The sequence below is a fragment of the Globicephala melas genome, chromosome 11, assembly GCF_963455315.2.
Source record: "Globicephala melas chromosome 11, mGloMel1.2, whole genome shotgun sequence".
In the NCBI taxonomy this organism is placed as follows: Eukaryota; Metazoa; Chordata; class Mammalia; order Artiodactyla; family Delphinidae; genus Globicephala; species Globicephala melas.
The window spans coordinates 61,016,486-61,039,708 of NC_083324.2; the positions used below are offsets into that span (position 1 = coordinate 61,016,486).

The 23,223-nt window shown below is 36.7% G+C and overlaps 1 protein-coding gene across 1 annotated transcript in view; it reads right to left on the bottom strand.

Annotated features, from left to right (window-relative positions):
* The window catches only part of GFRAL (GDNF family receptor alpha like), a 57,896-nt gene that overhangs the window by 24,558 nt on the left and 10,115 nt on the right, over positions 1–23,223 (bottom strand). Inside the window, 3 exon segments of the mRNA XM_030841059.2 lie at positions 8,035–8,285; positions 13,422–13,752; positions 14,640–14,696. Of these exon segments, the coding sequence (XP_030696919.1) occupies positions 8,035–8,285; positions 13,422–13,752; positions 14,640–14,696 (639 nt within the window).

Here is a 23,223-nt window from a genome sequence, read left to right on the forward strand (position 1 = left end):
TAAGTGTAAAATGTTATACAGTTTAGGAAAAATATACAAAACTATGTATTAAGCACTTCTATACCTAAACGGGTGTATTTAAAGGACTTTCTATAAGAATGCTCATTAATGGAATGTTACTTTTAGATCAAGACCTTCACTGGGAATAGACAGATGAAATATTGTAAGCCAAGATGAAACAGTGAAATAAATAATCTATCCATTGAATGGAGACAAATAAGTAAGACAGTCTTATTGGCAATGTTGATATCTAAGACAAGACCTCAGTAGACAGATGGGTGAGAAGTGTGGCTACAGGAAGAAATAAAGTTGTAGAAATACTTACTAATCTGAGGGCTCTTTTCCCAAGTTTCTCAAAAGGCTATACACATGTTTAGGAGTTTTTATATGAATATTTCACAAAAGCCAGGTAGTTTTGTAAATCTATTGGAGACTGTCTTTTTTCATCCTTGTTACTAACAGACAGGGCTTCCTGTATCCTAGAGTTCATTAAGGGGATAACACACATTTAAGAGCAAAAATGTGTTAGAACCAATTGCCTGTTTCAGTGTTGACACCACACAAGAATCAACTGTAAAAGAGTTTCCCACTATTCAGACTTTTTTGAAAGTAGAACTATGAAGAGGAAAAGTACTGGAAAATATAAGGAGCCTGAAATGTTTTTATTAAAGTGGGCAGTAGCAGCCCAGTCTTATTAATTCCTGATTCTTTTGCTCAAATATTTGAATTGAAAATTCCAGCTTAAGTGGAAACACAAATGAGTGAGGCTCTTAACAGGAAAGCTATATTATGACGAGAGGTCTAATAAGGAGGGAAAAGAACAACGGTATTCAGAAGGCAGTGCTGCCATAGAGATAGAGTTGATTCATTCATCCATCCATCCACTCACTGTTTATTGAGTAGCTAATGTGTGCCAACTGTGTTTTTAGGCACTGGGGTGAAGCAGGCCAACTTAAGAGCTGCATGGTATCAGTCTTGCCTTTCTGTGCATAGGAGTTTCTCATTCCCTGAGAGGTGTGAGCTAAAAGAGGTTCTGGGTTCTCCGGCAAGTGCCTGGGTTTTTCCCACTTGTGGATTAAAGCAGTGGTTCCCAAACTTGGTTGAAAATCAGAAACACCTGGGTGATTTTTTTTTTTAATACAGATTTCTGAGCTCTGCCTCAGGCCTACTGAATTAGAATAATTGAGGTTAGGGTCAAATATCTATATTTTCAACAAACCTTTAGATATTTCTGAAGGATGAACAGGTTTGAGGGCCAAGAATTCCACGTCCATCCTCTCAGTACTTTGCGGGTTGTCTTTGTGATCATCAGGCTCTTCATTAATAATGAAAAGATTGCTCCTAACAGAGTTGGGGAACCAGCTGTCTTTAGCGAAACATTAATATAGAAACTCCTAAACATGGGTATAGCTTTTGTTTAACATCAGATAAAGAAACCTAATAGTCCAGTCCTGAATCCAGTGCCAAACAACAATGGTATTTAAAGTCAGGGTGATTAAAATGTATAGAATATCTGCTATGTAACAGGCAGTCTATACAATTAATCTCATTCAAGATCTCTGGATGCATATGGCATCTCTGACAAGCCCTAATAGAGGTACAGCACAGACCCCTTGGATTCTAGAGCAAGCCTCCACCATCTGTAGGAGGAGCCCATTTGCCATTTAAAATATAGCTCCTAACATGCCGCTGGGTATGAAGAAATTCATTAAGTCATTGGTTCCCAGAAAGGTGAGTACAGGATATCATTGCTAACTAAATGGACAGCTGGCACACCACAGACCCACCTAGATGTGGCCTGAGAGACCAGTGGTGAGGGGACATCCTCCCCAAGGGAGAGCATAAGCAGGGCTCTTGATTGCCCACTTTGCAAAGACAGACATGGATAGAAGTTAAGACTGGTGGGCAGTGGTAGATTGCTTAATCAGAGAGATGGAAAGAGCGTCCTTGAAAGACTGTAGACAAGGGAATGAGGGGAAGAGGCATATGGAAGGTCCTGTGGTAGTAGCACAAAGTGGGCAGATCAGATAGTATGCACCATGGAGTAGGCCTTCAACAACCAGGTCAACTGGTGACCTGCCCAGAGGAGGCCAACCGTGCCCTGTTCAGCCACGCAATGCCTGTGCACTGAGCATGTGGTGACAAGGATGGCAGCCATGCATGGCCCCACAGACTGGACTCCCTCTCTTTCAGGCCGTCCCATCAAAGTTCTGCCAGTGCTGAATGCCAAACAGCCCAGCAACAACAGAAACCCACAGTTTGGCACGTGGGTGGCAGACTGATGATACCATAACCCTTCCACCCTGAAGAAGGCAGTGATGCATTCCTGCTGGAATTTATACCTATTCTGGGTATGGATTTGCCTTTGCTCTTTACCATCAAATACTTCCTCCAATGCCTAGTCCATCTTTGTGCAGATGCAACCTGACAGTGCTTCCCCTTGGATCTGGCCCTGGACACCTCCTTCTTCCCTCCTCAGTGCTTTTCTGTCCCTGCAGCATGAGATGGACATTAGGCTCCATCAGCATTTATGTATGTACTATACACAATTTCCAGGGAATCAAGGTTCATGGGGCCACCCCTGAGAAATGGGACACAGAATCCAAAGGATGTCTTTCCTGTCCTTCTGCCATGAAGACAGTTCTGAGATGCATTTCTCAAAGCACCTTGGAAGGTCCCAAAAGGAACAGGAACACTTGAAAGAGATGGAGCGGTAGTGTGAGTTGATTCCTCTTGACTGCATTGTACAGAGTTTTACAATAAAGATATGAGCTCAGGTAGAAACTTGCTGGTTTTCAAGCAGAGATCAGAGAGGTTAAAATGAGGACCCTATGACATGAAAGCTGACTGTCTTAGTTCCCAAATAGTAAGAGATACGACTGAACAAGATTGTCCAGTCATAAGAGTCCCAGTATTTCTGAGTTAAACAAATTGGCTCAGCTATGCAGCAAAAATCAGATTAAGGGGAATACATTTTCACTCAAGTCCATTGTTTAGATTAGCTTAAATCATTGCATTAGAGAGAGAGGTATGGGGGTGAAGAAGCCAGGCAATAAGGCAGATTTGGGAACTAGTCAAGAAAATACTTTTTTTATTGTGGATACTGGCACATGGAACTGACTGAAAGCAAATATATTAGAAACCTAACACATTTTTAAGAGATTATGTTGCCAAGGAAGCCACCGGTTGGCTTGCAAAGAGTCTGTGACTGTTAAATGTTAAAGCAACTCACAGTCTCTCAAAACTCGTGAGCAGGATATGGTCTAGGAGAGCTCCTGTTCCAGAAAGAGGGCATCCTCTCCCCCAGCCTACTGCAGATACAGCTGTGGAGGATGGTGGATAAGGAAAAAGCTTCCAGAGGGCAAGATGGGAGCCTTAAGTGTGGTTCTTCCCAGGTATCTGTCAGAGAGGCTTCAAATGACTACCAGGCAGGACTTCATTACTGGGTGCTATAACTCTCCCTTTTTACCTTATTTTGAATGGGCGTCTTTATTGATGTTATGCTGTCCCTGTTAATATACCTATAACATGCGTGCATGCATGTGTGTGTCTCTGTGTGTGTGTGTGTGTGTGTGTTATTTGTGTTGGAGGGATGGTAGGGAATAACTGCTCTTTCTAGTTCATGGGCTGCCTGTCCACTCCATGGTGCTACATCATCTGGATTGCACATCACCCAAGATCCAGGTCTTTGAGCTAGTGACTGTCACTGGATGAACATTTGGGAAACACTGGGTCATCTCCCTTGGGGAAAGGGTAAGTACATTCTCTTTGTAGACAGAAGAGTGAAATAGACATTGGGTGAATTGTGGCAGAGTCTTACTTGTCAGCTAATAACCACAGTTGCCTTTTCTTCTGGTTCAAAACTGTACTACAGTTTCCCACCTTTCTTGCAAACAGCTGTGACCATGTGGTTGAGTCATGGTCAGCAGGACGTGGGTGTAGGTGACGTACACGGCTTCCACTACCAAACCATGAAATACTCCTCTGTGACTATGTTGCTTTCTGCATTCTGTCTTACCCTCTTTCCAGCTGAGTGGAGAGGGCTTTGAAGTCCATCATGAGAAAGAGACACACATTGGGAAGAGGCTGGTCCTCTAAATATAGGCTACTATGCAGCCTTTAAAAAGAATAAAGCCATCATATGTGTACAAACTTGCAAATGGGTCCATCATATATTTTTAAATTAAAAAGGGAGCTGTAGAGCAGGATGTATAGTTTGATTCCATTAAAAAATATCTGTGTGTGTGTGTGTAAGGGAGAGGGAGGCACTGTTTGAGTGTGTACAAAATAAGGTACGTATACTTACAAGGCAAAAAAAAAAAAGTGTTAGAAAGAATGTACACCAATCTTGTAAACGTTGGCTCTCTCTAGAGAATGAGATTGGGGGAAGAATTTAACTTATTTTTGTTTCTATATTCTTTAAATTTTGTTTAAGCTTGTATCCTAATTATAATGTTTTCTGCTCCCTATAGGATTTAATAGAAATAGGTAGTCTCTTTTTATGTATTTATTCTTTTTAAAAATAATTCTTCAAAAAGAAGCTGAGCCTTCAGGGGCAGAATGGGTCTATTTCCAAACCTCTTTAAGAGATTTGTCTACAGTTGGCATAAAAAGACAACTTTGCACCAGGAGAAAAGAGAATATTCCTGTCAGCATGTGGTACACACACATCTATAGATTGAATTTTTCAGTGTAGCAGGGAAAGGCAACACCAATCTCTTAATTCTTTCCATTTCTGTGGTCCTCTCTGTCTTAACCAATTTTTTTCTCTTCCGTTTCTCTCATGCCTCTCTCAGCTCTAACTGCCAACAATTTGCTCTGGGCTGCCAGATGCCAGAGAGAAGTGAGTCTGTGGATGCAGAGTTGTGCAGGTGAGTGCAAGTTGGTGGCCAAATACCCAGCACCTTCAGGATGCTCAGTGCCCAAATGTGGTCCTGCAGACTGGAACTGAGGCACGCTCTTCAACATGTTTTCAAAGCTCAGATCTGAGATGAGAACAAAGAGGTTCTGCCTGAGAGGGCTGTGGAGCATCCTGAACCAACACAAGCTTGTTGTCCTCATGGTGTTACAGGCAGGAGAACACCGTGGGCTGCAGTCAACCAGCCAGGGCTGGGATCCTGCATCCACTGCATCCTGGACATGGAAGCCAAGTGACCCAGCTCACCTCTCAGCTGCCTTTACCTTCCATGTGAAAAGCTGCAGAAATAATATTGTCCAGCTCATGGAATGATTAAGGTTAGATGAGGAATGTGACCCCAGATAAGCACTCCTTCTAGCAACTCTCTCATTTTTTATAATTATTATAAGACCCTGACTTGGATACATCAAGGTAGATGACTTCCAGATTTGTTTCAAGCAAGTGTTCTTCAAACTTCCAAGAGCAGCACATTAGTGAGTCATGAAGTCAATTTAGTAGGTAGTCAGCATTGAAAAAATATAATGGAATAGAAAAATAATTTTTAAAAAACAGAAGACATAGCATGTAAAAATCTAATGTCAAATGCATTGCTTACTGTGGTCTGAGGTCAAATGAGTTTGAAAAACAATGACTTGAAGCCAAACAAAAGTGACAAATGGAAAATTTTCTCCAACTGTCCTCTCTGTTCTATTCAGTTCTGCCCCTTTCAGGTAAAATGAGCAGAAGGTGAAGGGCTTTGGAAACCAGCTGTAATGAGAGCTGGGGTTTTTTTGTTTTTTGTTTTTGAGAGGTTGATAAAATGTACAAATATTTTTTATTTTATATTGGAGTATAGTTGATTAACAATGATGTGTTAGATACAGGTGTATTTTGATAAAGCGTGAGCATGCTGGGCTGATGTGAAAAGTCAGAGGCAGTGGTTAGAGTTCATTCAAAAATCTCCATGTTCTACCACTTCCCAAGTATATGGGGCAGGGGATGAGGGTTTGTTAGAACTAGCCAGGCTAAGGATTTAATTAGTGTTTTTGTCTGAAACTTTTCCTATTAATTCAAGTACTCAGAACCCTGACAGAAGGCCTTTAAGGTTCCTTTAATTCTATAAACGCATCACTTAAAATTCCTACTTTTAGTAAGTAATGTTTGAGGAGAAAAAATGTTTAGTCTTCCAAAGTGAGTGAAGAAAAGTGAATCATTTTGAATTTTTATTTTTCTGAAACATTATAGAGTATGTCAATGTTTATGGATTTTTGTGTCCATTTCTACTGTTTCTTCATGAATATATATGTATTTTTGCTCTATATAGGTAGTCAAATACAATGAAAGCAAAACATAAGAATTATTGAAAACACATGGGAGAAAACTCGGTTTGGAAGTAGAATTAGGTTGCTTGTGCTGGCATTCTTAGGGAATTTATGCCCAAGGAATTGATTACCACTAACTTGCAGAAACTACATTTTTTTTTCCCAGACACCATTTAATATGGAAAAACCACTTATAAATAATCATGATAGTGTAATTGTATATATTGTTGTTGGTTTAAGTTACTTTATTTGGTATTTCCTTTTGTAATGTTATGAGCCATTCATTATAAATACCTTTAGTTCCAACAGAATTAGCCACTTAGTATTAATCAAAGAGGAAGATTATTTAGAAAATATGACTCAACATATATCATGCGATTTTCCTCTTTGTATCATGATTTCAATTGAAATATGTCTGTAGTGCTAATTATAGAAATTCCAAAGAGAGCCCTGTTGGAATCAAACCATACACTCTGAGTCGTATGTTTATTACCTAATACATAACAAATCACAATTTTGATCATATTGGCTAATGTGTATCGCTTTAGTATCTTTAAAGAAAAATAGAACAAAATTTTAAAAATGTGTGTATCTGTTTATAGTTAGATATATACAGATATGTATCTGTCAACATTTGTATGAATATAAAGATTTTTTGCAATGAAATGGTAAATGTCTGTTATTCCTTCCTGGAAATGGTGCTTGTGGTTTGGTTACACCTAGGGTCTTATGAGCCGGGGATGTTTTGGGACTCACATAGTTGCATGGATTAACCTTGAAGGTAGATGATGGAGAGGTCTTGAATTAGTGTGTGATCACATTGTTAGGCTTTTTCCTAGAAGACTTATAGCCTAATCTCTCTCAACCACTTGTTCCCTTTGAGACTGTAGACAAATTATTTAAATTCCTAAATCTGTTTTCTTATCCCTAAAATACTGTGCATAATAACTTTAGAAAATGTGTTTTCCATTCCCTCATACAGGTAGATTAGCAGACATATTAAAGACCAAGGGGAGATAACTAAATCCAAGGGTAAATACGTTTTACTTAGGTTGGGACAGCCATATAGTAGATTGTTAACTACCCCCGATGAATCCAGCTTTGGATATACACATCCTTCTCACCGTGACTGTGAGCTTGGCCATGTGACTTGCTTTGTCCAGTGGGGCACTAGCAAATATAGCAGAAGCAGATGCTTGACAAGTACTTGTTCACTGGGGATTAGCTGCTAGGGATGCTGCCATCACCATGAAAGATCCAGGGTCTACTGCTGCAGAGGTCATGTGGAAAAGAACCACGCCATCCCAGCCAACAGTCCTTGTTAAACAACACCTGAACAGACTGGCCTTGGTCTCACCACCAGACGATTGTACCTTCATGAGAGACCCCAAACAAGACCATCAGAAGAACCACCCAACTGAGCCAAGCCCAGTGAGAAGAATTGTGAAGAAATAAATAATTATTTCAAGCCACCAAGATTTGGGTTGGTTTGTTACTTGCAATAGATACCTGTTACATTCCGTTATCTGGTAGGATAAACCTTTTAGGCTCTTGATATTGAAATCAATATGACACCTAGGAGTGATCAATCATATAAATTAACAACATGTATCACTTGCAGATAAAAGAGTAAAATAGCAAATGTGCAAAGCATAATCAGAAAATAAATTTTAAAATTAGAAACATAGAGTTGACTTTGTGACCAAATTTTCTATGCTGAATTACTACTTTGTGCTGTATAGACAAAAACAAGAAATATATTATATATGTGTGTGTTTATATATATATGTATATATATATAATTGGGTAACTTACTGAAACATGATTTTCTATGAAGCATATGCTGGAAAATCTTGCACAAGGATTCTTCACTTTGGGTAATGGTCCTACAGGTGCACTGCATTTGAAGGACTGTCCCAAGGGTACCAATGTAAGCTGCTTTGCAGTCATTACTTCCGGAGCAAGTGAGGTCTTGCTTGCTTAAGGTACTGATGCAGGTCTCATCCTCATGGCACTTTCTTATCACATGCTGCCAGCACTTTGCCTGGAATGTTCTATAGCGCCTCCTAGAAAGAGTCAGGAAATGGAATTAGTCTCTGAATAATATTATTTCACACTAACATGTAGTGTTGCCTCACCTAACGAAAGACTGACATAAAGCAAAATGCCTTCTAGATGCTTATAAACATAGTTGAAAACTAAGTTTGTACACTTAAATATCCCAACAGAGAGTGCAGAAGAAAACTTGTGAATTATTTTCCTTTTGTGTTGAAAGACAGAGGTTAAGTTTAGGATTCCCTGGATGACTCTTTCTTCATTACTAATTTTATTTCACTGGGCGATGATTTGTAGTAAGAACTCCTTGCGAGATTTATTAGCAATAATTTCTGAAGCAGAATGTGGTTTTGAGACTAGCATTTGGCCATTGACTCCCACCAAGTGATTTCAGAAAAGTCTCTTGACTTTTCCAGAGAGTTTTCCCACAGGATGGGAGGTACTGTATTCTTTCTCAATATTTCTAGGCAGACTAATTAGAGTTAACAAAATGCTCTGAGGTTCTCTGGCAGCATGAGCTAATTTAAAACAAAACAGGAGTTTATTTAATGGTCGAGATAATCCATTAGAACCATATCCATTCATAACTTTTCTGACTACATATATCATTCTTGCTGTATTAGCATTGAATAAAATCTGGATAGTGTACAATAATTTGATATTTGGAACTTTCACAGTAAGAAAATCTACTTAGTGGAACCAAGAATATTAATCTTCCTATTTATCATGTATAATTATTTTTTTCGCTGTCTTGAATATGTCACCATCAAACATGCATGAAAACCCTCTGAGTACATGTCATTTGTCCTGCACTTATTTGCTTTCATGATGTTACCCTGCTTAAATCCATAAATCACATTATTTTCAATAATCTTGTATTTTAAGTCATCTTAAAGGAATCAGCTTTTAAATACAGTGGTAAAAATTAATTAATATATTAGAATTTATATTTAATAAAATACTAAAAAGTTTTTGAGCATATAATTCTGAATCCAGAAGAACAAATATGTTCCTTTAATGCAATTAAGGGTTTTATATATAAGATGTCATCTAGATGTAAGCATTGGCAGTATTGGTTGTCATCTATGAGGTTGACAGGTGCCATTTAGTCTTTCTTAAATATATGTTTTACAAATTAAGTTGCATGATTTATCTCCTCATAAAAGTTATTTCATTCAAAAAAGTAGTTGTGAAATTTTGCAAAAATGATGAACTGAAGGGTATTTAATTAAAAATTAAAATATTATAAAAAGTACTTTGGTATACTTACTATCTAAATTATTTGAAAAAATTAAATACGGCAAAATATTTTATATTATAGAAATTTTGTTTTATGTTTGAAATGTTTTGGTGTGTAGCTGTTTCATTATCCTTATTTTCTCGATATACTGAAATTTTTTATTCTGGTTTATTACTTGAACCATTAAGTATTTAAAAGAGTAAGTTTTAAAATAGAGTTGATTATTTTGTTTTTAGTTTTGCTATAAGTTTCTGGTTATATTGTAAAATGTAAGAGAATATGGTCTGTGTAATTTCTACACACAGAATGTATTACATTTGCCTTTGTGACCTAATATATAGTAATACTTTGTGAATATTCCTTGGCACTTAAATATGTCTATTGTGGAGTTTTGCTTTTAAAAAGTAGGTAAAATTTCTTGTAAGCAATTACTTTTTTTCACTACTTTCTGGAGTTCATACATATGGAAAAACAATGTATTGTAATTTCCTGTAAATTCCTAAACATTTATAATTGGCAAAATATAATCTCACCTCCCAGTGTGTATCTGTATTGGGCAAATTAATTGAAAAAAATAGTTCTTTATGTCATCTTCTTTGGCCTTTTCAAATAAACAGAGGAGTTTCAAGACCAATCATGAAAAGAGTAAGCGGGCACAGGGACAGAAGTTGTATTTTCAAATCCAATTGCTCTGCTTTGCCCCATGTATAAGGGCTTCTGCAGGAAAGATCCATGATAAAGTCTTAACATTCTCACTGAAGAAGTTGTTTTTCTTTGGAGATTTTTTTTCCATCTGAATTACATTAAGGATAATTTAATATAAATACTGGAAATCTCCCTAAGGCAAAATCTGCTTGAGAAAATGATAGAATTTGTCTTTTCATCTTGACAACAAATATTGTATAATATTTCCATCACCTCTATAAAGTGTTCATTCAGAGACTATTTGCACATGGTGAAAAGAAAAAGACACACAATCCTTACTCCCTGAATTAATATATAAAAAACAGGAATTACATAAGAAGAGACATATATCTGTATATTAAAACATTATAAAAATTAAGTAAGTACAGATATTCAAAAGTAGAGGGAAATGAGATGAAGTCTTTTGAGAGCATATCGTGTTCCAGACCCTGCACCAAGCACTTTGGAGAGGTTGTGAAACCCTGGCGTCCTTGTGGAGGAAAATCACCAACTCTATCAGTCAGTTTGAGGATGTGTTGATGCCAAAGTGAGGTTCATGCAAGAGTTTGTGTTTCAGAATCCATCACAGGGCTTCTCAAGGATTGTAGCAGCGGATCCCATCACTCGACATTAAAATATGGTATTTGATAGGGAAACTCAGATATATCATCCTGAGAAAATTGAATACTAATAACTCAAAGATAATGATGTAGAATATCCAGGGCCCTGGCAGTGGAATCAGGTAAAGCTTGGTACCGTCCATGGAGACATCTGGCATTTTTACAGGGATTACTTTAAAAAAAAAGTGTCCTCTGGCTGGGTAAAATGTTATTTGGTTTCACTGCTAGTGAAGATAGATGATAGACAGTAATATTTTATTTGTGATATGAGAAAAATAATGCAATCAAATGTTTTTACCACATTTCATTGATTATAGGAGATACCATTATTTTATTACAATGAAAATCACTTGTTGCCAGTTGTTATTGTTTTAATTTAATACTTTTTGTTTTTGGTCACTGAGCTTAAGACGCATTCCAAACATGTTAGGGATATTAAAATGTGCAAAAATTTTGCATCTTTGAATCAATGAAATACAATAATACACTGAATAAGGATTTTTGAGATATAAATGAGTTTGAAAATTTTTAATTTCATTGTAAAAAATATTTTTATTTTATTATTCATTCAAGAGAAATAATTAGTAAAACTTAAAATAACTGATAAACATTTGCAGGAAAAGATCTGCAAATAAAGCTTTCTTAAGAACTTTGACATTCTATATAAGTTGAAGCAAAAAAAAAAAATAGTCAATGGTTTAGCACTCTGCTGAGATCTTTACCCTTTATCTTACAGAATATGTGTTATAGGGAAGCAGTTCTCTTTTTTTGACAAATGTTTACAAGATCTGCAGCTACTTTGCCAGTTGGATTGCCTGACAGTAAAAGTGTGAGGATAGTTAAAAGGCGGAAGGAAAGCAGTTCACCAAGAATCAGCCCATTCAGGAAGTGATGTCATTAAATTTCATTTGCCAGTGGTTCAAGCAAGGTGACAAATGTGACAAATCTTGCCCTGAGCTATCACACCTAGCCACTTCTCCACACTAAATGTTTACTTTGACCTTTAAAAGAATTTGTTATATATGGAGTTTTATTCATTTACATACAATTAAATAAAATAGTCCCTAATAGAAGGTACTGGGCAAACAAATTAATATGAATTTCTTGGGATAATTATCCCAAGAAGAAGCAGAAGCTTCATCCCAATTAATGCTGGTTGTTAAATAAAGCTCCTTTAATGTGATAATATCAATGTTGCAGGTAGTTTTGATTCATCAAGTTTATTCAGTATCCTCTTTCTTTCCTCCATCTTCTGACTCATGTCCAAAGAGGCTCACTTAACTGTGGCTTTCTTACCACACAAAAGATCAATTCACCTTGAATATATAAGGAAATGTGTTAACGAAGACCACAGTGAGGAGAAGAGAAAGCCAAGTTGTTGGTTTCAATTTATGGTTTCCAGGAGGAGTTACCTGCAAAGGTAAAGTCTAGTCTCAACTAGCAGCCAGAGTGGATATTTTAACAAGTGAGCACATCATTCACACCTCTGCTCAAAATCTCCCAGTACCGCTCTTATTTCTCTGAGTAAATCCATTCTCTATTCCTCTTTCCCTTGTGCACTCTACCCTCCTTGCCTGAGATCATGCCACACACATTTCTTCCTCAGCACTGGCTCGTCCTTTTTTTGGTATCTCTTCTTTCCGATATTTACTGAGACAAGCTCATTTTCTCACTTATTCGACTCTGATAAAATGTCTCTACTGGGGCCACCCCATTTGTATTGCAATTCTTTCACTCTTTCTGCCCATTCACATTTCCCCTTATTGCACGTGTGTGTGTGTGTGTGTGTGTGTGTGTGTGTGTGTGTGTGTGTGTGCGCGCGCTCCACAGGGCAGGCATTTTTGTATCTTGTACCCTGATGCCTAAAATAGTAGTCGGAGCACAGGCTCCCGATGCGCAGGCCCAGCGGCCATGGCTCACGGGCCCAGCTGCTCCACGGCATGTGGGATCTTCCTGGACCGGGGCACGAACCCGTGTCCCCTGCATCGGCAGGCGGACTCTCAACCACTGCGCCACCAGGGAAGCCCCTGGTAATTATTTTTTGAATAAACAAATACATGACTAACATCATCGCCTCGAGAATTAAGGGTGAGAGGTTGGGAAGAGAAAAAGGGTGCATTCCTGACACCATGGCACACGTGTGTTGGGGAAATCCAAACTCTAGCTCTTTCCTCATCTCCAGCCTAAGACACAAAATATTTATTTTGAAGTTTAAAGAGTCACCTCGTCAAAATTCTATGACATTTAACAGCCTTATATAATCACACCCCAAAAAAACAATAATAAAACTGACATACAAGACAGGTGTATTAAGCAATTCATGAGTCTCACTTGAATATGAAATTTTAATAATGCTATTTCATGACTACCCAATCCTGACAAACTGAATTTCTTTTATTCCAAAAACATATTCTGCATTTGAATTTCGAAAAGGATACTACACATGTACTATGGATTTAAAACTATGAATTGTCTGGCTTTATTTACATCATGTTGAATGATGGTGGGAACTCTAGCTAATGTAATGAGATCAAGTGTTGGGACTAGACTGTAACAAATAAGTTGCCAAAATCAGAAAGTAAGGTATGTGTGTTTTTACTCACCTGCATAATTCATCATTTTGGCAGCTGTGAATTATATCGAGGCAAGTTGGGGCTGGAACTCTGTTCACTGCACATGGCTTGCTGTGAAGAGCTTCTCTGGACTGCTGACAAGGTACATCAGAAGGAGCACAGTCACAAAAAGCCAACATCTGGGCAGTGTTAAAAGGCATATTTTGGTAGAAGAACTGGATGGCTGCTTGGCAGTGTTTCACATCACACAGGTTTCCATTTGCTGAGCAAGCTTTCAGGTAAAGGGCCAACTGTGTGTTACAGAGCACATCCGCCACACACTCCTCCGCCACTTCCAAACAGGACCTGATCCCTCTGATTCCTAAAAGCAATGATATGCCCAGGTCGTGGAAAAGTAAACAAAAAGCTGTACATGCAGAATCTGCAAAATACTGTGAGAAGTCCATGAGCAAAATACAATGATGTACCCATGTGTTATTTTTGGCAAACATTCCTTTTTTTTCCCCTTAGAGTTAGTATGAACTTACTGGGACCTGAATAGTGGACTATTTGAATCGTCTTTCATCTACACTGGCTACGTATTGTGATCCAGAAGTGATGGGAAGTGTGTAGGGCCAAAACTGAGCTGCAGAAAAAAATTCTTGAGTCCAGGTTTCTCAAATGTAAACAGTAAATCTTCAGAAATTGCATTTCAGCTATATAGCTAATGGTGCGTTCAGTGGCTCGAATCAAAATGTTCTTGTTCTGTTGCACTTTTTATTTGGGGGGGAAATCTTGACTAAAGGCTGTAGCTATTCCAACATATAAAAATATTCACATTCTGGAAAACACAGGTATGTGTGAATGCCCCGCCCCCAACACATCCATATACACAAAAAGACCTCAATTTAATTTACGTGATCAAAATATCTATGAAATTTAATTAAGACCTAGTCTTTGGTTTTAATTGTAAAGTATTCTTCAGCATAACTATGAATAAACGATGGATAGGCAAAACAGATGTTACATGAGTGGAAGAAATGCAATGATTTTGTTACCTTTTTTTGTTTTTTAAAAATTATATTTATTTAAAATTTTACTGGAGTATAGTTGATTTGATTTTGTTGCACTTCGTAGTATTAGAATGATAAAAATATCCACACAATTTATTTTGTAATGGCATATCTTTAAGAAACCTAGTAACTACATTTTAAATTATATTGTCCAGTATTTACAATGCAGATCAAAATAACAGTTTATAAACATTACCATGATAGGAAAGAGTAGTTAGATTCCACTTGAATTTATTATCCTCTTTCATGTTATCTAGAAGGAAAACAAAGAGTCTATTTTGTTAGTGAACAATGTTCTAAATTTAATAGGAGAATGTGGACTACCTTTATGAGTGAATAATCAAGCAAAAGTACATATAAGCTCATGTAACCCTTATTTAACCCTTGATACACAAAATTAGTGAGGTACAGATGAAGAAAAATAAACCCCTGAAATATCATTCAAGTCAGTTAAACAGCCCTGCTCTGAGTATCCAGTTACTGGAAGATTTAAACAAATGCTAATGACTAGGCCATGTGCTCAGAAGTATACAAAGAGTCTGTCTGGAGAGAAAGAACAGAAGGAATATTGTCTGAACCAAAAAACTCTTCCCAGTAAGGTCTTAATTAGATTGAAAAGCAATTTAAAGACTATTTCCACCTCTATCTTAGCCTCCCAGAGTTTTTAGGAATTGTAAGTACAGAATTGAAGACTCTCATTGATGGAAGTGAACTTGGTGACCATCTAATGCTAAAACATTTCATTTGAGAAGCATTGGTTGAGAGCTGAACCCTAACCACTAGATCACCAGAGGGGAGGGAGAGGGATGGAGCAGGAGTTTGTGGTTGGTAGATGCAAACTGTTACATTTAGAATGGATAAGCAACAAGGTCCTACTGTATAGCACAGGGAACTATATTCAGTATCCTGTGATAAACCATATTGGGAAAGAATATTTTAAAAAAAGAATGTATATATGTGTGTAACTGAATCACTTTGCTGTACAGCAGAGATTGGCTATACTTCAATTAAAATAATGATGTTTAAAAATCTCACTTAATTGTTCTTTCTTTCAAAGATCAACTTTATAAAAAAAAGAAAAGAAAAGAAGCATTGGTTGAGTCCCTACTATATACCAGGTGCCATATTGAAGACAAATCGGCAGTCCCTATTGTCAAACCTATTAAGAAATAGAGACACACAAACAAAATCAAAATAAAATAGATGGAGCAATAATAGACATATGCATAAAGAGATAGAATAGAATTATCACATTTTAAAATAAAAATTCAATTTTTGCCATTGGCTATTAAGATACTGACTTCTGTTATGGCATAAGTGTCTCTTCATGTTTCAATTTGTCCTGACTTGAGCTGTCTGTCCAAACTCCCTGCCTGCCCATCTACTGCACATATATGATGGTACAATCACAAGAAAATTCTTTTTACCTCCCGGTGTGTCACAGCCTTTCCAGACTCCTTGTTCCATCTGTTCTCATTATACATGTTCTTTCATTTTTCTACTGGTTAATTCTCAGCTCAAGAATCACTGTCTCTTCTGAAACACACTCTCCTGTGTTTCTGGGATGTTCCTTCTTCTGTGCTACTATTCCATATTGAATGAAATCCCAATAAGCAAATTTCAGAGAGTTCTACAGCTTTTGTAACATACAAAAGATACAAAAGTCTAGGCTAGATCTTCTATGATAGGTTAATAGCTCTGCTTTGGAACTGTTGGGTATGGCTGTGCCACTGACTAAAACATATTCAAGAAACTGAGTTCACTTACTGTTATGAACTAAATTCTGTCTCCTTCAAAAATTTATATGTTGAAGCCCTAACTCCTGGTGTGGCTATAGTGGGAGATGGTGTCTCTAGGGAAGTAATTAAGATTAAATGAGGTCCTAAGAGTGGGGCCCTGATCTGGTAGGATTTGTGTCCTCTTAAGAAGAGACCTTAGTGTGTTTCTTCACTCTTTCCTCTTCACATACACACACCGCATGGAAATGTCCTGTGAGTACATGGCAAGGAGCCAGGAAATCTAGAAGCCAGGAAGACAGCTCTCACCAGAAAATCACACTGCTGGACTTTGATCTGGAACTTCCATCCTCCAGAATGATGAGAAAATTAATTTTTGTTGTTCAAGTCACCCAACCTCTGGTATTTAACTAGGGCAGCCTAAGCAGACTAATACACTCACAATATGAGTAATTATTACAAAAACAAAAAAACAATTCTTTTACCATGGTGAAACAAATTCTATTGTGGACCCATGCTATTTTATATAATATGAGTAATGCATTATAATAAATTATCTGCACATTAAATCCTAATCCACATTAAATCCTAATATATGGTGCATACATAGGTATATACACATTTTCCGGAGAATATTTTAAACAGTAGCTTAATTGCTGAAAAGGAGCTAAAGGACAGTATGTCATGGGAACACAGAGAAACATGCACTCACCAGACCTCCATCTGCGTTATAAGATCATACACATTACAAAATGTACACTGTTCCCGCTTCTTGATCCATTAATATCAAAATATATGCAGATTCTGATATCTTTTCACCCTGCTACCACTCTCGTCCAAGACACCATGCATTTCTCTGTTGATCTCATTTAGTGACATGGTCTCATTTGCGATCCATCAGTGAATGACCCCCACTTTATACCTACAGTACAGATCTCACTTCTATGTGTCATGCAATGAATTTAGATATCAATTCCATACCTAGAACTGTCTACTTGATCTCTTCACTTGGATATCTAACAAATATTTCTCACTTACCATGTCCCGAACTGACTCCTGACCTCTCCTCTGTCCACACCAAAGCCTCATCTTCTGTAGTTGTTCCCATGTTAGTCAATGAAAATAATGGCAACCACATCCTTCTAATTACTCAGGACAAAAATCTTGGAGTCAATGTTGATTCCTTTTTCCCCCTTGCATCCCCATATGATCCATTCACACCAAAACATATCGAGAATCTGACAGCTGTCCACACTGGTCCATCACCCATAATTACAAAAGCTTCCTAACTGGTCTTCCTACTTGGGCCTTATTTCTCTTCAGTTAGTTGTCAACACAAAAAACAGAATTATCCTGTTAAAGATGTAGATCCGACCATGACACTTCCTTGGCTCAAATCCTTCAGTGGTTTCCTGTAACACTCAGAATATGAGCCAAAAGTTTTGAAATGACCTACAAAGCCTTTCATGATACTGCCCCTGTTTTATTTCTGACCTCATCTCCTGCATCTCTCCCCCTGCTCTCTCGACTCTACCTCTAGTGTCTTCTTTGCTCTTCGTCAACCTTCCAGACTATCCCTAGCTCACCTTGAGCTTGTGTTTCTACTGCCTGAAGTGTTCTTTCCCTAAATACCCACATGACTCATTCCCTTGCTTCATTCCATCTTTACTCAAACATTAATTTCTTCAGATCAACTTTCTGGCCATCCTATTAAAATTACAAACCAACAACTCAGACTTCTTTTTTCCCCTACCTGTATTATTTTTCTCCTTAGCACTCATACTGTTTATTTATTTTATTTTATTTTTTTAAATTTTATTGGAGTATAGTTGATTTAAAATGTTGTGTTAGTTTCTGCTGCACAGCAAAGTGATTCAGTTATATATATACTCATTCTTTTCCAGGTTCTTTTCCCATATAGGTCATTACAGAATATTGAGTAGAATTCCAGGTGCTATACAATAGGTCCTTGTTGGTTATCTATTTTATATATAGTACTGTGTGTATGTTAATCCCAAGATCCTAATTTATTGCTCCCCAACCCCCATGTTTCCCCTTTGGTAGCACTCATACTGTTTAAAATATACATCTTCAAATCTTTTATCCTATTAATTTCTTCTTAATGGATGTTACAGCCTACTACTAAGACCCCCCTTTTGGTGATCCCAGTATTCATTCCCATCTGCTGGTCCTTTTCCAGCATTGCCTCATCCGAAGGAAGTTGCCACATCCAAGGGTGCAGACTTTTCTAGGGGACAGCTCCTATCTAAGGGCTAGTCCATGAGAAGGGCTCAAAGGAGCAGCTCCCATGTCTCAATGGATGACATCTCTAAAAGGCCATTACAGAGCCAAACATCTTGTGGAATCAACTGTTTGTTGTGGTCATTGTCTTGCCTTTCAATTTCTCCCTCCACCTAATCCTGTTTTTCTCACTTCTAGATTTTATTCCTGAGCCCTCAGCCCAGTACTACTCTGTATGCAAACCTCTGTCTCAGAGTCTGTTTCCAGGGAAACTCACCAAGACACTCCTCAACTGAGAATGTAAAGCCCTAGAGAGCAATGGTTTTTGTGATTTTTGTTCACTTTTTTTTACTGCTTTTTCCCCAGGTCTTAGAACATGGTCTAGGACATGGTAGGCACTCAAAGAAATATCTATTAAGTAAATAAATCATCATCCCTTACTACATTATCTATTTATTTAATTTTTTAAATCCCCTAAAAAATAGGAAGCTTCTTAAATGAAGGACAGTTTTGTTGTTGTTGTTTTGATCCTGCTGCACCAGACTTAAAACTTAGCACATTGTCAATGTCTCATAAGTATTTGTTCAATGAATGAATAAATGAATGAATAAAATTCACATTATTCTAAAACCTTTTAGCATTTATGTCTTTCTTCATAACCCCTTTTAGACATAGTCATAGTATTACGTTTTTTAATTTTCATTGTCTAAGAGAAACACAGGCGGAAATGGCAGAGCAAAGTCTTTAGTAAACTCATATTTGTGATTATACTTAAGGTTCCCAAATTCCTCCCTTGAATACTGACCTGAAACAATGTCTAGGTTGAATTCATCTTCATTGTCTTCACTGAAGGCTGGAACTGGATTCATCGGAGCATCCTGTATACAAATGTCCTCAAACAAGCTTTTCCAAATTTCAATGCATTTTACTTCTGAAGGGTCATTGCATTGACAATTCCACAAGATTGTTTCTTTCAGACTTTCTCTTAACGCTGCACACAAGTAGCTTCCATCAAGGGTTTTGCATTGCTCTGATTCCCTCCCACAGGCTTTCTTAAAATTTTCATACAAAAGAGCACAATGTTCAGATTCCTGGCAGATACGTGCTGCCACGACGCAGTAGCTCTTTTTGTCAATCGTTAATGACGTATCTTTCTGATGGAGCCATTGTGTGATGTTGGATTGTGCAGCCAAATATGAGGACAGTGCTGATTCTTCTATAAATAAAAAATGACTAAAAATTAAATATTATGACCTTTTAATGTTTTCTAAAAAGTGTATAGACATATCTTTTATAAATATACCAATATCTATTGTCTTTCAAAAGCCATTGAAAAAATATATTGCAAGAGAGCCATTACAAATGATCTTGATTTTCTTAAAAAACTGAAAGAAAAATATTAATTATTTATAGATTATGTAACTAAACATAATGGTAATGCTCAATTTCATTTAATATTTTATCCTCATTTATTTCGTCTTTTCATTACATTTTGATTAGAAATCATTTTGGTAGAAATCATGTGTAACTTAAAATACTTATAATCCATTATTTCTCTTCTATAAAATTTTGTGAATTTCCATTTTATCCTAGAAATTTACCTATACTAAAGTGTTTCTCCACAGTTTTTCATTATTTCCCCTTTAAGAAGCATTTTTAGACAGTTTTTTCCTAATTCCCTTACCCCTCGTGAAATTTTAATTCCACAGATATATATCTGTTTGCATCTGTTTGCATCTGTTGCATCTTTGCATCTGTATGCATCTGTTTAGGGACTGTATGTATATCTATGCTTTATATATAAGTGAGAGGTTTTTTGCTCATCCCTAAGAACCAATTTTCACCCCTTGGAGGTTATATCCTCATAGAGAATGCATGTTCTACTAGAGAGTTCCAATAAGCACATAATTATATAAACTTTATAGAAAAAAGATAAGGAAAACAACCTCAATATAAGAATCCTTACTTGCTTAACCTAAGCTTTCAGAAGTATACTGTCTAATTCTAAAACGTCTTATCTTCCTCTGAGGTCCTTCATGTGGATCTCCACAATGAAAACTTCCTTGACCCTACCATTCTTCCCAAAGTAACTTTTTCCCCTGGGGTATTCTTCTCTTAAAAAAAAAAAAGGGTTGTTCTCTTTTGTTTATTAAATGAACTTTCTTATACCTTAGTTTTTACAAATGCCTCATGCAAGATAAAGATAGTATAATCTATTTCATGATATGAAAATGTTTACTTAAAAACTACCAGGGCATTCTTAGAAGCACTGTTCAGAGTATAGCCTCTGTACTGCATGGGTTTGGAGACACACACTGTGATAAAGTTTTGCACATTTATCAAACAACAGCTCACATGGATTGCTATAATTATTTAAATCAGGCTTCTCTACTGGAACAGAGAACATCTCTCCTACCCCTTTTGGCCAGCATATGCAAGACTTGTGTGGATGGGATGTATGTGAATTAATGCCATCCTCATATAATTAGTTCTATTATATTGGTAATTATATATTTTGAAATAATCTGTAAATCTGTCTAAATGTCAATCTCTTTTACAGTACATATATATGTATGAGTATTTATATATATATATTTATATTTAATAATCAAGGCTAAATGAAATAATCTAGCTAAATGTCAATTTTACTTTGCTATGTTTTTAGCTAACCAAGAGCAGGGACTGTCTTAACCTATCTTTATTTCCATCCTCCAGCATTTATATGATATCTACACATATTAACTGAATAATAAATATCTTATGAATGAATATATAATTTAGATGCTCAAAATATGTTTAAAATTAAATGATATATTTATTGATCAGTTACTAGGTATCAGGCAGTATGTTGAAAATTTATCATATTAAGCAAAAAAAAAGGAAGAAATGTCAAAGCTGATTTGCTCAAGAAGTTTACAATCTATAATAAAGAATAGAAAAGTGCACGTCTGTTATATGTTGAGAAATGTTTCGGGAATGCAAGGGGGAGAGAGAGAGAGAGAGAGAGAGAGAGAGAGAGAGGCATTGTATCTTGTTGGAGTGATGACCAAAGAGCTGGTGGAGGATGCTACAGTTAAAATAGGATGAAATAATAAGATTTCAATTATCATTTCCTTTTCCATTCTGAGCTAAATTATAAGCAAGCAGCTGATGCTCTGGGTAAACACCATGATCAGGCCAGGTCCATCATGAAATGCATTTGTGAGATCATTCAGGTCCTCTGTACAGGGTTTCTATATTCCTGGCTTATCAACATTACAACAGAATAGCATTTAACAAGTATTTATTATGGAAAAAAATGGTTTAAATGTGAACTGATTTCAGTTTAACTGCTCTAAATTTGTATGTGCCTGTGGCTGGTAACTATATTTTGCCAGCATCTTGGTCTGATAGAAATGGCCATTGAGATATAAATGAACTAGCCCTACTATCTTGAAACAAAAGTCAATAAATATTTTTAGTATTTCTATACACTTTCGTTTCAGCCTACTTCAACCTAAAACTAGTAAAGACCTACTCATTAGCTAATTAATGTCATTTTAGTCTCTATCCTATTTGACTTCTCTGCATTTATAATTGTCGATTATTTCCTCTGTGTCTTTCTCTCTTTCACTGGCTTCAAAATTCTTCCTGTAGATTTTGTTTTTCCTGTCTTTAAAAACTTCCTTGTGGTTTCATCAACTAGATTGAAAACATTGTTATAAAAATACTTATATTCTCACGTCATATCTTTTCCTGGCCAGTCTTATCCTCCTGCATTCTTGTACCTGTTTCTTACAAACCATTGACTCCCAAATCTGTATGTCTATTTTAGGATACTCTCCTCAGTGTGAGACCCATGTTTCCAAATGCCAGCCAGATGAGGTCCACTCCATCATTGCTTTTTTTAAACTATATACTCATCATGTGAAAAGTAAAACAAAATATTAACATTTCTAACATGAATGTGCCATAGTGTGCCCTCCCAATGCAAACTCTCCAAATATAACTCACCACTTCTGTCCCCAGTCCTGTCTCCATGTACAGCAATACCCTTGTCTCAAGCCAGCAGCTTCTACCACACATTTAACAACATTCCATACTCCTCATATCCAACGGAAACCAATTACTATTGATTGTAATTTATAAATATTTCTTAAATATCTCTTATCCTTACAGTCCTCAGCACCAGTGTGGTAGTTTAGGCATGAGTCATCTCTCTCCCAAACTCTTTTGATGGCTTTTTAACTGATATCCCTGGCCTGCATCCTTCCCTGCCTCCATTCCATCCTTTACACCACTGCCAACAAACGATATCCTTCAAAATACTGATTCTGTAGTCTTCTGTTTAAAATGCATTAGTAGTTCCTCAAAACAACATTTTGAAGTCTAATCTCCTTAGAAAGATATGTAAGTTTAATAAGTTCCTCCTTCTTATTAACATCTGGTTTCTTTCCAGTATCTCCTAAGACTCCTCTGTTCTATAATCCAGCTTTACCAAGAACGTGTTGCTCTCCAATGTCTTCTGCTTCATTCTACTTCCTCTGTCTAGAACATCCATTTTATTTCATCTCCCTATTGAGCCCAGTTCACCCTAAAAAGCCCAAGTCTGTTATTTCTTCTATGAAGGCTTCTAAGTCTCCATTATTTCTTCTTGTATAACTTTAAGTGTGTAATTGTGTGTGTATAATCTCATGTGTATCAACTCACGTGTATCACATTGTATAGGTGATATTTAGCAGTTATCATTTTCATTAAGAATTGAGACCATACAAAATATGTTCTCTAATGTTATTGGAATTAGATGATTAACAAAGATATCTA